The 15,444-nt window shown below is 42.0% G+C and overlaps 2 protein-coding genes across 5 annotated transcripts in view; both read left to right on the top strand.

Annotated features, from left to right (window-relative positions):
- Positions 1-1,227: 1,227 nt before the first annotated feature.
- On the top strand, positions 1,228-4,597 carry LOC106817602 (von Willebrand factor A domain-containing protein 9-like). The gene is made up of 3 exons (XM_014822284.1): positions 1,228-2,043; positions 2,645-2,822; positions 3,044-4,597. Exons 1-3 carry the CDS (start codon positions 1,238-1,240, stop codon positions 3,590-3,592), a joined length of 1,533 nt encoding a protein of 510 aa, XP_014677770.1. The 5' UTR covers positions 1,228-1,237; the 3' UTR covers positions 3,593-4,597.
- A 3,602-nt stretch (positions 4,598-8,199) lies between these two features.
- The window catches only part of LOC106817570 (46 kDa FK506-binding nuclear protein-like), a 10,027-nt gene continuing 2,782 nt past the window's right edge, over positions 8,200-15,444 (top strand). Inside the window, exons 1-10 of one of the 4 annotated variants that reach the window (XM_014822262.1) lie at positions 8,200-8,347; positions 9,633-9,731; positions 9,892-10,047; positions 10,368-10,442; positions 11,578-11,667; positions 12,092-12,160; positions 12,447-12,490; positions 12,923-13,004; positions 13,720-13,794; positions 14,916-15,115. In XM_014822262.1, coding sequence (XP_014677748.1) covers positions 8,338-8,347; positions 9,633-9,731; positions 9,892-10,047; positions 10,368-10,442; positions 11,578-11,667; positions 12,092-12,160; positions 12,447-12,490; positions 12,923-13,004; positions 13,720-13,794; positions 14,916-15,115 — 900 coding nt within the window. In that variant the 5' untranslated portion in view covers positions 8,200-8,337. Of the gene's footprint in view, positions 8,348-8,373; positions 8,488-9,632; positions 9,732-9,891; positions 10,048-10,367; positions 10,443-11,577; positions 11,668-12,091; positions 12,161-12,446; positions 12,491-12,922; positions 13,005-13,719; positions 13,795-14,915; positions 15,116-15,444 lie in introns of those variants that run through there. The other 3 variants (XM_014822248.1, XM_014822256.1, XM_014822269.1) reach the window with 3 other exon arrangements.

Raw genomic sequence — 15,444 nt, 5'->3', positions numbered from 1 at the left:
ATATCGCAAAACGCAAAGTTATCGGGCTTTTTAACACTTATTTATCTACATGGACATCTCACCTATCTTTTTGAACACTTTCAACAACTTTACACCATGTATTTGTCCTTTGATTCCAAAAAGTAAGCACTACTGGCATTTCATTTTGAAACGAAGTGGCGTGCGCACGCGTCACGTTACCGGATATGTACGCAAAACACATGGCAGCTATGGTGCATGTATTATTCACAGGGGTGATGGGGTGAACATTACTCACGTTGCCAAGCAACATCAGCGCGAGTTTACCCCATCACCCCCGTGAATAATACATGCACCATAGCTGCCATGTGTTTTGCGTACATATCCGGTAACGTGACGCGTGCGCACGCCACTTCGTTTCAAAATGAAATGCCAGTAGTGCTTACTTTTTGGAATCAAAGGACAAATACATGGTGTAAAGTTGTTGAAAGTGTTCAAAAAGATAGGTGAGATGTCCATGTAGATAAATAAGTGTTAAAAAGCCCGATAACTTTGCGTTTTGCGATCAATTTTTCATGGGGACAGGTGGTAACAGGTCGTAGTTGGTATTTCCAGCCGACAATGTACTATAGCCCTGCGGCAGTTTATCGAACGCGGGCTATAGTACTAGAGCTATACTGTAATGATCATGTATAGCTTGCTATATGTTTTAATCATAATGTGATCACTAAGCAATGGGCTTACCTTCTCTTTACAGCTACTATACTCCATAGCTCAACACCGACCCATGTAGTGGCGGTGGAAGACCGTCCACCCCTCTCTGAAAAAATGCAGGATATGCCTAGTGTAGCTCTAGTACTACTGCCTGCGGCAGTTTATCGAACGCGGGCTATAGTACTAGAGCTATGCCTAGTGCAGCAGTGCCACAATCGTTTCAATTCAAATATGCCGGCCATGTGATTTCGTTGTGCGATCGTTCCCCTTCAATAAAGTGGCTAATTGAATTTGATCATGTTATAGGCCAAATGATTTTAATGTGAATTTCTAGCTGGCCGGCTAAAAACACGAGTTTATGTTCTATATCTGTTAATATTCCAAGTCTATTCGTTTAAACCTTTTGCTATGTACATGTACAGCATAGTATCCATTTTATTTTATTATTGATTTTCTCGTGGGCAATAATAGTTTTTATTTAATGGCATGTAACATATACTTTCCACCAATTACAATGTGGTTTTTGCTTATGTATTTATTTTATTTTTTCAGTGGTGTGTTCAAGATGCCAACTGTGGTTTTGCTTGACGTTTCCCTATCAATGTGCAGGACAGTCTCTTCTAGCGAGGAGTACCAGCGACACAACCTAGCACTGCATGGCTTAAACACACTACTCGACTATGTAGCTACTCATCAGCGGCTTGAATTCACCTCACTGGTTCAGTTCTCATCGCTCTGGGAGGTCCTTGTGCCTTTCACGAGAGATTATGACAAATTAAAAGCGGCACTGACATCAACAGATAGCTTTGATAAGACATTTATTGAAACTGTCCTCAGTGGCATCACACCGATCGTGATCGAAGAGTGGGGTGCCAATATTCCATGTCAGATTGTGCTGGTGACTGACGGCACTCTAGGAGTTGGACAAGGGTCACTTCCAGTTTCGGTCGAAACTAGGGGTACGAGAGCAGCAACAGATCCACCTTTCCCATTGCCTTTCCCATTTCCCTCGCAACTGCATGTCGTCTTGCTAGCCGAGGCAACAGATTCATACCTACAGAATTCTCTCAGCACTTACAGAAAGCTAATAGAGTGTAACAATGGCGCAGGCAGCCTGTCGTTGCCAGAGGGCGAACTAAGTCTAAGCAGTGTGCAGAAGTGTTTCACGATGCTTGCAGAGACCCATTTTTCATCATTTCATTCAGTCCTTCGATGTGGTCATCTGACATCAAACGTCAACATGTTTCCACCACCGCAGCCCCACGTGGCATCCAAAGATCTCAACTCAAAAGTGTGCATGCTGTCCACTGACATAGAGATCTGTGGCTTCATTGATTTGGCTGATGCTGCAAGTCCTGCTATTATCTCAAGGTACGTAAGATAATATACAATAAGTGCTGCCTATATCTTTTGTTCTTAAAGCTGGTGATTGTGTTTTTTTTGTAGTAAATGGCAATTCATCTCTTCCTTTCATCCATAAGCCACCCAGCTTACTAGCTGATTAAATAACCTTCTAGCATCTATCTATCTTATCCTGTATTATTTCCTCATTTCATATTATTCATTATTCATTATTTCATTGTGAAGTGATTGCATGATTTTGTATTATTACACAATGTACAGTGGTGGTTTGTGCTAAACTTGACCAAAATTGACGTATCATGTTCTACTCTCATTAAATCTAATGTTACTAAAATGTCTAATGTGCATAATCATAAAAGCAAAAACCAATAATGAAAAAAGTAATAGTTGTAGTAACAGTAAAAAATAGCAAAAAAGAAATAGTTCATCGCACGTTATTTTCCTATATGATAGCAAGGAACGGATTAAATCATTTTAACGTTTTAACAAAAGCAAGCATAAATTCTTATGATAAAACTTGAAAGTTTCTATTTGGAATGTTTGTATCATAAAAAACCAAAATTTTCATAAAAAGTATTAAAAACCTTTTGTTTTTTATTATTCTTTTAAGACATTTGGTCCTTCCTTTACCTCCAACGAAACTAGCATCGAAAGAAGCTAAAAAAGAAGTAGAGTCTGGTGACACAGACGAGGAGGAGACAGATGTAGATGTGATTGCAAAGACCCCATCGTTTTGTGTCCTTCTCCATGGAAGTCTCAAAGTTGAAAGCATGACTGCAATCTGTCAGGTTGGTGGGAGGGAATGCTATAATGGCAACTGCAATAATTATTTAGGCACCAAGATAATTTAACGTATTTTATACATTTTACATACACGTTTGCGCGTGAAATAAAGCAACGATATGGAACTAAGTCTCCAAACTCCCATAAAACTTCGGCTGCATATATGCAACTATTTGCACGCATCCGATGTGCGTACTTTATGTGTCGATCGTGCTTTGCTTGATAGGTTGGAGAAGACTGGTATGGGATGCTCTACTCGTGGGCAGACACCAAAAAGAAGTCTAACCTGATGCTGTCTGTGTTTGAGCCCGGAGTGGGCAGCGTCCCCTGGCTGGGTAGGCTTGACCGACTTGGGCCACTCTCCGACTTTGCCGAGGCGCCGTACGGCAACGACGACGCTCGCACGCCATTCCCAGTTAAGCCTGCAGAGGCAGGCAGCTATGCGCGCAGCTGTGTTGTCTGGATCAAGCAGTCGGGGCTGCAGACGGACATACAGAAGGTGCTGCGGCATGCGCGCAAGCTGCCGGAGAAGATGTCGCACTTCTACAAGGAGCTGAACCGCGTGCGCAAGGCCGCGCTCGCCTTCGGCTTCCTCGAGCTGCTTGAAGGGCTGTCGGTGATGTTGGAGCGCGAGTGCACGATGCTGCCGGGGACCGCTCACCCTGCCGCACCGCTGCAGCTCACGCATGCTGCGGGCGCACTGCGTAGCGCCAGGCACGACTACCACTACTCGATTACACCTCTGCGCACAAACTTTGCTTCAGAGGATAGCTGAAGAAGTTGGACAGTTGAGAATGCTGTCTTCATCGATCGGTTGGAATGACTACCACTACTCGATAGCACCTCTCCGCACAAACTTTGCTTTGGAGGATAGCTGAAGAAGTTGGACAGTTGAGAATGCTGTCTTCATCGATCGGTTGGAATGACTACCACTACTCGATAGCACCTCTCAGGACAATTTAACTTTGCATTGCAGAATGACTGAAGAAGTTGGGTAGTGGAGATTACTGCCTTATTTTTTCTTCGGTTAGAAGTTGAGGCATGTGAAGCACGAATGCCAAGCTCTCACAGTGGTCAGAATCGTTAGGATAGCTGTGCAAAATATCGTAATAAACATTGGAGTAGGTGGCCGGCCACCTAAGTAATTTTTCTAGGAGAAGACTTGATTTTCTAAGACCTTTGGATAAAATTAGCTCAACTGAGGTGATTAGGACCTTCTGGCCCACACAGGATACTAAGTCAGCAGGTAGTTACATTCGTAGATACATTATGCTTCAATGTACCTGCATTTGCATTTCAATATTGAATAATTATGGCACAAAGTTATATGAAGGGGGGGCGGCGGTTATTTTCCGGAGGCAGTATTAGATCATTTTAATTATCTCAGAACTGGGAAAGGCCAGGTAAATTTTTCGTAATTCGGGAATAGAAGACTACTAAGACACGTGGAAACTAAAATCATGATTTTAAATAACTGGGAACTGGGAAATGGCAGATTTCTTGGACCTGGGAAACTGGGAATCCTCTTATCATATTTGCTTTGCGTCTACCACGATGTATACTCGAGTTTCATTAATGCAGGAGCAACCCTCACTGCGTGACGAATGCGATACTACACTATTAGTGCCCATACGGGCACATTTGCTTCTTTGATATTTGTCACTCCTTTGTACAGACAGATATTACTTGGTATTCAGAGATATTATGTAGTTCATAAGATATGATAGAAAATCGACCATTTTAATTATAATCAAAACCAAATAAAATTGTAATCCTCCAAGAACTTGTGAAAGTCTATAACGCAACGGAATGCAATGTAAGACATGCAGTGAGCGTGAAAATATTTCTAATCTAACGAATACGTACACAGAAATAATAAACGCACCCAGATTCCAGATAAAACACGTTATTATGCGCGTTTTACGATATCCACTGAGAAAATCCCTTGTAACCAGGTTCGGGCTTGGCAAGCAGAAGCGCGAAATATGTGAAAGCAAGAGAGAGAGACAGAGCAATATTGCAGGGAGAACGGGAGAGAGCGAGCGACGGAGAGAGTGTGCGAGAGAAAGCGAAAGGGAAGGAGGCAGAGGCGGAGGGGCACAGAAAGAAAAGAGAGAAGGAAGAGTGGAGATTTAGAAAGAATGGAGGGGTAGACAAATAACAGTGTATATAGAAAGAACGAACGGAAAGAGACAGGGGATGAGAAAGAGAAAGATAAACTAGACAAGAATGGAAATTTAGGGAAAAGGTGTGCGCGCGAGAGAGGTGGATGGATAGATAGATGGAGACCAGGATATATATCAAGAGCTAATAAACACCTGGTGTTTATTAGCTCTTGATATATATATATATATAGCGAGAGATGGGGTAGAGAGAGATAAAACGAGCGAGAGCGCGCGCGCGCGCGAGAGAGAGAGAGAGAGAGAGAGATAGAGAGAGAGACAAATGGGGCAGACAGGCAGAGAAACACGCATTGTGTTTCGAATTTATTAATTTTTTCTTAAATTATTATTTTACTCTGGTATTTACCACAAAATTCACTAGGATGAAATTGTACATAACAGTGCCAGTGAACAATGAAGCACGCATGTAAAAAACAAACTCATGCGTCAGTAGCAATATTGGTAGAAAGAGAGCGAAGAGAGATTGTAGAGAGAGCGAGAGAGAGAAAGAGAGAGAGCGCGCGCGAGAGAGAGAGAGAGAGAGAGAGAGCGCGCGCGCGAGAGAGAGAGAGAAAGAGAGCGCGAGAGAGAGAGAGAGAGAGAGAGAGAGAGCGCGCGCGTGAGAAAGAGAGAGTGTGCGCGCGCGAGAGAGAGAGAGAAAGAGAGAGAAAGCGCGCACGAGAGAGAGAGAGAGAGAAAGCGCGCACGAGAGAGAGAGAGAGAGAGCGCGAGAGAGGGGAGAGAGACAGAGAAACACGCGCATATTGTTTCGGATTTATTATATTTTTTTTATTTATTAATTATTCTTTTAATCTGGGACTAACCACAAAATTCACTAGGATGAAATTGTACATAACAGTGCCAGTGAACAATGAACCACTCGGATAAAAAACAAAGCCGTGCGCCAGTAGCAATATTGGGCGTTTTATGACACCATCACACCATCACGGAATGAAAGTGTATAGCGTGCCGCAATCCTCCCTTTAATTCGCAGTGTTGTAACTCAACGCTGTTTTCCTTCTAACCCGCGTTCGCATCGCACAATCTAGTAACGAAGCCAGATCGAGTGTCCATAAATGATTGCTGTTGCTGCTCGCTGATGGCGTGAACACACGCCCCGGGGAGTGAGGCAACTCAGGTACATTGTTTTAGTGTATTATAAGTATTATATTTATGTTTTCGCTCGCAGCTAATATTCTGGGAATGTAACTGCTTACATTGGGCGTTTATTTGTTATACGCTATGTTTTCCCTAGCAACTTCATTATTCTTCTTGTTTGTGCACAGTGGCGTGCATGCGGTATGCTTGTGTGTTGCAGAGAAGCATTTGAACGGCATTTACAGGAAGTTATCGGCAATAATAGGCGAAAGAGAGTAGAGAAACATTAAGCCTTTGGTAGTAAATACATTTCGTGTTTATTTACCATAATTTTTAGCTTACCTTGACATGGGGCGTCGTCCGTCGTACGTCCGTCCGTCCGTCCGTTCGTCAACATTTGGCTACGGTCAACGATAACTTGAGAACCGTTTGACCCACATGTTTCAGATTGCATACAGTTGTTACTCCTATGGGAGAGATTTGAACGTCCTATTTTGGAGCACGCCAGTTGACCGACTTTCGAGCCACGCCCACTTTTTGGCAAAAATTGAAATGGCCATAAGTCAGTTCAGGTTCAACGGATTTTGCTCATTTTTGGTATGTGAATTCCCGGTTGCTATACGATGAACACATATGACGTATCACGTATGCCTAGCTATTTATTTATTATGTATTTATTGAAGATAACATAATGAACATAAGATTAACAAAAGAAGTCAACATAATTAAAAAATAAATAAATAATAATAATAATAATAATAGTTTTTGGGGGGCAAGTACCCCCCTGCCCTCCCCCCCCCGGTTCCGCCGCCCTTGGTTGTGCACGATGAGAAGGCTACTAAAGACGAGCAACGGCGGCACGACAGCGACGCATGCGCAAACAGCGGTAGCACGCATGCGCGAACGGCGGCATCACACGCGTAACCACTGACGACCAACCCTCCAACGGCGGCAGCGGCGGCAACACAGGCGCTAACGACGGCGGCGGTAATACGCGCTAACGGCGGTAACACACGCACTAACGGCGGGGGCGGTAACACACGCCAACGGCGGTAACACACGCTAACGGCGGTAACACGCGCTAACAACGGTAACACGCGCTAATGGCGGTAACACACGCACTAACGGCGGTAACACACGCACTAACGGCGGCGGCGGTAACACACTCCAACGGCGGTAACACACGCTAACGGCGGTAACACGCGCTAACAACGGTATAACACGCGCTAACGGCGGTAACACGCGCTAATGGCGGTAACACGCGCTAACGACGGTAACACGCGCTAAAGGCGGTAACACACGCCAACGGCGGTAACACACGCCAACGGCGGTAACACACGCGCTAACGGCGGTAACACGCGCTAACGGCGGTAACACGCGCTAACGGCGGTAACACACGCGCTAACGGCGGTAACACGCGCTAACGGCGGTAACACACGCACTAACGGCGGTAACACACGCTAACGGCGGTAACACACGCACTAACGGCGGTAACACGCGCTAACGGCGGTAACACGCGCTAACGGCGGTAACACGCGCTAACGGCGGTAACACGCGCTAACGGCGGTAACACGCGCTAACGGCGGTAACACGCGCTAACGGCGGTAACACACGCACTAACGGCGGTAACACGCGCTAACGGCGATAACACACGCTAACGGCGGTAACACACGCACTAACGGTGGTAACACGCACTAACGGTGGTAACACGCGCTAACGACGGTAACACACGCGCTAACGGTGGTAACACACGCTAACAGTGGTAACACCACTAACACACGCTAACGGTGGTAACACCACTAACACACGCACTAACGGCGCTAACGGCGGTAACACATTTACTTGTCAAGTGTTAGACTGGTACTCGCTCCCACCTTGATTACTCGATGGTAAAGCCGAGAGGTGGGACCGGGTACCAGTCTAGTCAAGTGTATTTTTGATATATAGGGACCCTAGGTACCCTGGGTCTGGCGTGCTCTACACTGAGAGAGCACTCAGTGTAGAGAGCACTCGTCTCTCTCAGTGTAGAGCACGCCAGACCCAGGGTACCCGGATGGGGGCGCTGCATGCAGTTTGACATGTATGTAGTTTTATTCGCAATGTTCTCTGGGATTAACAACAACTACCACTCGGCAACTCTGTATGTAAAGTTCATGCGTGCGTTGGTTTAGACTGCTTGGAATTCGATGTTCTATGCCTCTGTATTATAATTAATATCCACTCCTATATGCGATAGTAAATAGGTTCATTCAAACTAAAGATGTTTTGGGGTAGGTTAATTTGCCATCCTATACTTTAATTCGATGTAGTAAATGATGTGTGACCGTGAGTGACTTCTCGTTCATGATTCACGACACAAGACAAGTGACAATCACAATGATTCATGCACTTTCTTTGATTCAATTTCAAGGTATCACGGGTGAATGAAAACAAACATTAGCTTTTATGCACTCCCAGTCCTGATGGCATTCGTATTTTTCGATTGATTTAAAGATATATAATATATGTCCTATCTTCCTCATGAAATTGTGCCAGCAAACAAAAGCTGACTTGTGAATGTCCTAGCCTGTGTACAGTGTAGGCTGTATTACTATTAGTATTAGTATTACTAGTGACTAGTGTATAATATTATAGTCTCTACTAGCAAATGGCATAATACTTAATAGTAATATAAGGAGTACTAATATACCCCGTACAGACTGCAAAATTTGACCCCACATCAAACTAGTCTGCACCAAGCGCTCGCCAAATCGTAGCATACACAGTCTATACAGACACAATATTTGTACCCACATCAATACATGCGTCTAAACAGAGGAATTGCTCCGACCTGTGATTGCAGGATAAAAATAGCATTCGTGACGTTTTGTTTTCATTTTGGCATTTAGCCTATAGTATATAAGCGATACCGCGCATACATTTCCTAATTAATTAAGCTAATCGCGCTTCAATAAACTCAAGACTCACAGGGATGGTACGTGGTCCGTATGCGGCGGAGTATGCAAAATGAACACAAAACTTCACAAATTCTATTTTCTCCAATCACAGGTCGGAGCAATTCCTCTGGTTAGACGCATGTCATCAAATTAGCTCAGTTCAGCTAGTTACGTCACCCCGCAGAGAGTAATGTACTTTCATGTGACTTAAATAAGGATGCGCATTGCGAAATCTGACTCGCGCCTGGCCCCACATTGCATACACACACACAAGCGGGCTAACTTCGTACAGGGCAAGTTATCCCGGGCTTGGCCCTCCTTCATTTGCGGGGCCAAATTGCATGGTGCGTATTTGGAACGGGATAGCATGTACAGTGTACACACTGCAAAAATTTGACAAGGGCCTGGCCCAGACAAGTTTGATGTGGTATCAATCAATTTTCAGTCTGTAAGGGGTAATAGTAATAAAGAGTCTTGGTGCAGGTGCCCCAGTGGGGGCACGTTGACTGTTATTAGTGGAAAAAAACTTGGTCCTCTATCAAAGTTTAATGGGCCTAGATTTGTTGAAGTGGTGTGATTCATCATTTAGTATCATATGAAAACTTAATTTAATTTGCAGGTGTGACGCTAGATGGAGGCAAACGATATACCCAGACGGTGGAGCATTCCTTTCACATATCAATGGCTGCGTTAGAGCGAAACAGCCATCACTATGGTGGTGATTGTCACTTTGTGAATAGAAAAAACTGATCAGTACTAATTTAGATTTACAGTCTAATATAAGTGTGCTATTTTTAACAGGGAATATGTAACAAATGCATCTTTTGCCACTCAATCTTGTTGACACACACACACAGGAGATATATTTTGTTGTTTAGTAGATGTGAAGCATCAAGAGCCTGTTTCACTGATGGTGCAACACGACAAAGCAGAGTTCCTTCTCTGTACCCTCAGTCATAACAAGATTCCCCAGCAGCCACTGAACCTTAGCTTTACGGAGGGAGAAGAAGTGACCTTCTTCCTAGAAGGAAAGGGTAAGCAATGCTGGAATCTATGTGTATATAGCAAGAGTAAGTATGCATGGCCAGAGTGAACAATTGCAGCCTACCAAGCTTTATTCCTATTAAAGTTCTATAACTCAAAAATAAATTACCAGTATGTGTAGTAATCAAAAGTACTCACAGTTTCTTTTGGCGAGGTATACGTTAATATCAATTCATTGACAGACGGAGACAAGTGAATAATTTATTATCACATCATTAATTACAATATGCCCCATCTATTCCAGAGTAAGGTTTATAATTTTGGCTATGATGGTGGTAAATTTACTTGCTAAAATTATACCTGTATGCAGGAACGATTCACCTGACAGGTTACATATTGATTGAAGAGGATGACTTCATGTCTGAGGAAGAGAGTTCAGCTGAAGGTTAGCTCTCATCTCACATTTGTCGCTTGCTTTGCTTGTTGTCCTTGTATATAACAGTATATATAGGTTTCATTATCTTCTTATTTAAAATTTGTTTACGCATGCTTGCTCGAGGCTTGGTCCTCACCAGTTACACACTTCGCATTTGTTGAAAGTAATGTATGTGTATTAGTAGGGGTTTAGCTAGGATTTGTAAATAAGGTGCTGTAATGCGACAGAATGCGAGCATGGGATGCACAAGGCTCGTCTGGGGGTGTCCAAGGCATGCCCTCCTGGAAACATTTTGAAAATTAGATGGAATTTCCTGCAATCTGACACATTTCTGAGTAATTCTTGCACATTTCTGGGTGCATTTCTTTTAAACAATGGGCATGAATATTTGCAAACAACATATTAGATTGCCAAAAAATGTAACATTAAAAATGTTGGCCTTTTAACCAGGTGACTTTCTAGCTACGTCGTCGTTAGTGTTGTCAATCGGTTGTAATTTCGTAATCGATCATCGGTTGGACCCAAGTAACCGATGATCGGTTACAATCGGTTACTCGGGGTGTTGAATGCCTGCGTGTGCGTAACGTCGTGTGCATGTATGTGCTTGTTTAGCCCTGTTTACTGTTTGTTTTGCACTGTTTACTACTGTGTGTATAATACATGTTTGTTAATAAAGGATAACTTGTCTAGTAGCGATGATATCTCTGATTCTCATCACTTTTCCAAGTTTTCTTGTTCAAGTTTTACATTTATTTCGATTTTTTTTTCTTCTTTTTTTCGATGAAAATCGATTATGGATTTTGATAATCAAGCGCTTGGTTCGAGCCACTGTTCAACCGATGATCGAGTATAATTGATGATCGTAACATCACTAAGCGCTTGGTTCGAGCCACTGTTCAACCGATGATCGAGTATAATCGATGATCGTAACATCACTAGTCATCGTTACTGGGGAAATTGTGTCTCTCAAGTGATTTTACCTGCAAATATAACTGTTTGTTAGAATATTCTGTAATTTCTAGGGTCGGCCCCGTAAACCGATTAATTGACCTGTGCACGTTACATATATTCAATTGAAATGCTGTTTATCAATCTATCCGTTACTACTGTGAAATATTGCTGTAATTCCGTCTCCATTGTGTAGAAATACCAGAGTTGCAAGCAATTGGTGATGGACCTCATCTTAAAGAAATTACAGAGGAAGAAGCAGCTCTCATATCAAAGCAAATAGCAGGTAGGTCATTGTATGTAGTCATTAGCAGTGCATGTCTATTAGGCTGCTCTACTGTACCACCTTTGTACTACCACAAAAGAAGAAAGAAATCTCATATCTGTAGGAGGTCAGTATTTGCCTTGCGGTGATCAGCTAAAAGTCTGCATGGCAATAGAGGGTTTCCATGTCGAAAACATTAAATTCATAATATTTTTAAAAAGGTTGGAATATTTTGGAAAAGTGTTAAAAATGCTACTCAGTCTTAGAATAAAATGTTATTTGACCAAGTTAGTTATCGTACATTTGCACAAACGCCAAGTACAGTTCCTATACACAAATTATAGTTGTTGAATTTGTCACACATAGGTTATAGGTTACATTTCTGCTTGTGTTACCTCAGTATCATGATTTACAAGATAGATGTATGTCTCTGCGATTTACACAGGCAAGAAGCGTAAACGCCAAGACGCGGATCTATCTGTGAAAAAGGAACAGGAAAAAATGACCAATAAATGTACGCATCAGCTACTTCTAATTTAATGCTCTACATTCCATGCATGCAGGTGTAATGTAAGCATAGTCAGTTTTGTAGAAAATCTGTTAATGTAATTGTAGTGTTTCATTCCATTGAATCACTTATGATTATTGATTAAAATTTTTGATGTTTGCCATGATAATTTTAGATACTGTGAAGTATAAAATTAATATTGAAAATATAGTTTGTTATATATTATTGCTTGAGAGAAATGTGTCCCAACCCTTTTAAGAACACTCGGTAATGATTATTTCAAATACTATAGCTGAAGAGAAGAAGAAAAAGAAGAAGAAAATCATCGAACCACAGGTTTGTTTCAAGAAATTGATGTCAGAATCTTAATTTGTATAAATATTAAAGATACATCTTATTAAATTCAGTAACCAGTCAATAATTGTGGCCCATATACTAAGTTAGCTGTTCGTAACAAATTAGAGCAGTGTAATTAAATCTACCACTAAATTCAGTACACTTATTTAACATCAGGTTTCAACACTACGTTATTTAAACAGTGCACAGCATTGCGTTCATGTTATTGGCATTCTGCTAAGGTCTAGCACCATATTTGCAATCTGTTTGCCAAAAAAAACACATGTATTATCCCATAAAGTGTTATCAGTATTAGTAAATCAGTATACGTAATGCCAGTACTCGCAGAAAAATAGTGTGTTGCGACCGTATAATGGTTGTATAATGAGATTCGCAAGGAAACAGCCAGGTGCTTTCGTGCATTAATTGCAGGATTCTGATAGCGATAGTGGAGAAGAGTCTTCACTTCCAACAAGCGATGACGAGGATGACTCGGAGGAGGAAAATGAGAAAGGTTCACTTTTGTTCAGAGTATAAAGCTTTTATCACCAACTGCATGAATTTTATATTGGGGCGAGTTTGTCATAATAGCAGGTTTCATCTTATCATTTCATTCATAATTGAGTTATTTGGCAAGTGGTTGGTCATCACAGTAAAATAAGACTCACTGAAGTGGGGCACAGTATGGAAAATGTCCTGTGTTTAATTAGGAGCTATATATGCCCATTGCCATGAGTATCTAAATTCTTGGAAGGCAGCTAGGAGTGTGTGCTGCTCTGTTAGTTGAAAACAATGCTTGTTGATGTAATCCGTTGTTACAGTGAGGGAAGACAGGTTTGTGCCGTCTGGTCTTCGAAAATGCAGGTCAATCGCATAAATTTTTGGAGAGAGTGGGCCTATATTCTAACTTTTGGAAAAGGCAGGAATGTTCGTGATAAGTTTGTGTCTTGTTTTATTAGAAAATGTTGGTCGGGATACTGTAATGCAAGAGCAGTCAGGCCTGCACAGACACCGTTAAAAACGAAGACAAATTTCTATGTCCTGTGTAGTGTTCTATTGGTTATGGATCCATGTCATTTACCTTGTAATCCCAATGGTTCTTGTTAGGTGAGTAATATAATGTCACGTGCGTACATTTCATTGCTGTGTCAAGACAACAGTTGTCAATGTTACCAGGAATTTTTCTGTAGGGCTATGGATAAATTTCGGGCACTATTTAATTTTGTCAGATGCTTCACTTAGACTGCCAGCAGTGCGGCCAGCAGGCAGCTTTGATGACCAACTCTCAGATGATGATTCTACAGGTAGATCGATCAAGCTTGGTGCTAGCTGATGAGTACAAGGGGCAGGGCTCGAGTTCTTCCTTGAAGCCAACATTCCTGACTGCTATACATATTTATCATGTGAATGTCAGACGAATTTGCCAATGGTATCTGCCAACCAGCTGCAGCTGTAGAAATTCTTTTCTCTTCTCTGCATTATAGTAGCCTTCATATTCGTAGCGAATTAGTTTACTTTTTGGCCGTGATGGCTCCTCATCGGAACCGAATATAACCGTACAGCATGGTTGTCAGTTTGTATCTGTTCTGTTTACACACTGTCCATACATGTCTTCCCCAAAAGGGTTGGCTCATCTGACACAATCAGTTTCAATTAGTATAATAGAGCAAGTACGTGTGCATCTATCCATTCATTCATCTGTCAATGGCACCATTAATCAAAATATCTGTGGGTAGTGCTCATATTTGTGTACCTGCTCATATCTGTGTGTTCGTGTGTGCGTTCATGTGTGTGTGGGGGGGGGGATTTTGTGTGTGTGTGGGGGGGTGCTTTTGTGTGTGTGTGCGTGCGTGCGTGCGTGCGTTCATGTGTGTGTGTATGTGTGCGTTGGTTTGAGTGTATGCGTGCGTTGGTTTGAGTGTATGCGTGCGTGCCTGTGTGCATGTTTATGTTGGCTAGAGGGATGGGGGGTATACCTGGTAGGATATCAGCATGTTACAACTATACAGCAAAATATTTCCAACACCTTTATCATGCATAAAGTTTTATAATTGACAAAGCACAATAGACTAAAGATGTCAGACTTTTCTGGGCATGATCTAATATGGACCTTCTAAGGTACTGATTAGTAGCAACTGAATTGCATTTACAATACGTTTTTTTTGCTGATGTGTTGGTGAACATTTTGACCCTTAAGAGGCAGGCTAAACCTTTATTACTCTTATATGTTAAAAACATCTTATAGTTTGTAATGCTTTTATTGCTAAAATTTGAAAATCAAGAGATTGAGTTCTGTTTTGTTGTACTCGTCAAATTTTGAGCTACTTGAGTTTACATTACAAATGAGACGATCACAACTACCATGTGTTTTAGAAGAACTCGTGTGGTGTTATATTCATGTGTACATATTTCGTTCTGATTTCAGGTAGTTATATCCCGTTTGAGTCTAAAAGAATGGCAAAGGGTGAGAAAAAGCAAATTGTGAGTGAGAAGAAGAAAAAGGAGAAAACGAAGAACACCCCAAAGTTAGATGCAAAGGTAAAAACTGTTCAGGAACAGTCGGAGAAGAAGAAAAAGAAAAAGAAGACCTCACAAGAGCTGGTTAATGGTGATGATGAGAAGAAGGTAATTGTTGACGTATATATTGTTCATTATCCATTAAATTATGCAATGTTTGAGGTCAGTATTATCATAATAATTAAACCCATTGTGGGTGTTTTGCCTATTCCTACTAATTTTTAGCTCATCTGACGTAGTCAGGTGCAGCTTGTAGAATCGCATGATTGTCCGTCCGTCTGTCAACAGTTGGGCACAAATCTTAACCGCTCGCCGTACGGTCACGATATTCGGGAAGTGGGGGGTAATCCGAAAACGAGTTGGGATGTCGAAGCTGGGGTCAAAGGTCAAAGGTCAAGAGGTGTAAAAGAAGGGGGAACATTCCCTCCTTAACTTAA

This window comes from Priapulus caudatus, unplaced genomic scaffold, assembly GCF_000485595.1.
Source record: "Priapulus caudatus unplaced genomic scaffold, Priapulus_caudatus-5.0.1 Scaffold34, whole genome shotgun sequence".
Taxonomy (NCBI): Eukaryota; Metazoa; Priapulida; class Priapulimorpha; order Priapulimorphida; family Priapulidae; genus Priapulus; species Priapulus caudatus.
The sequence above is the reverse complement of the archived record's forward strand: the minus strand, read 5'-3'. Positions and strand labels throughout refer to the sequence as shown.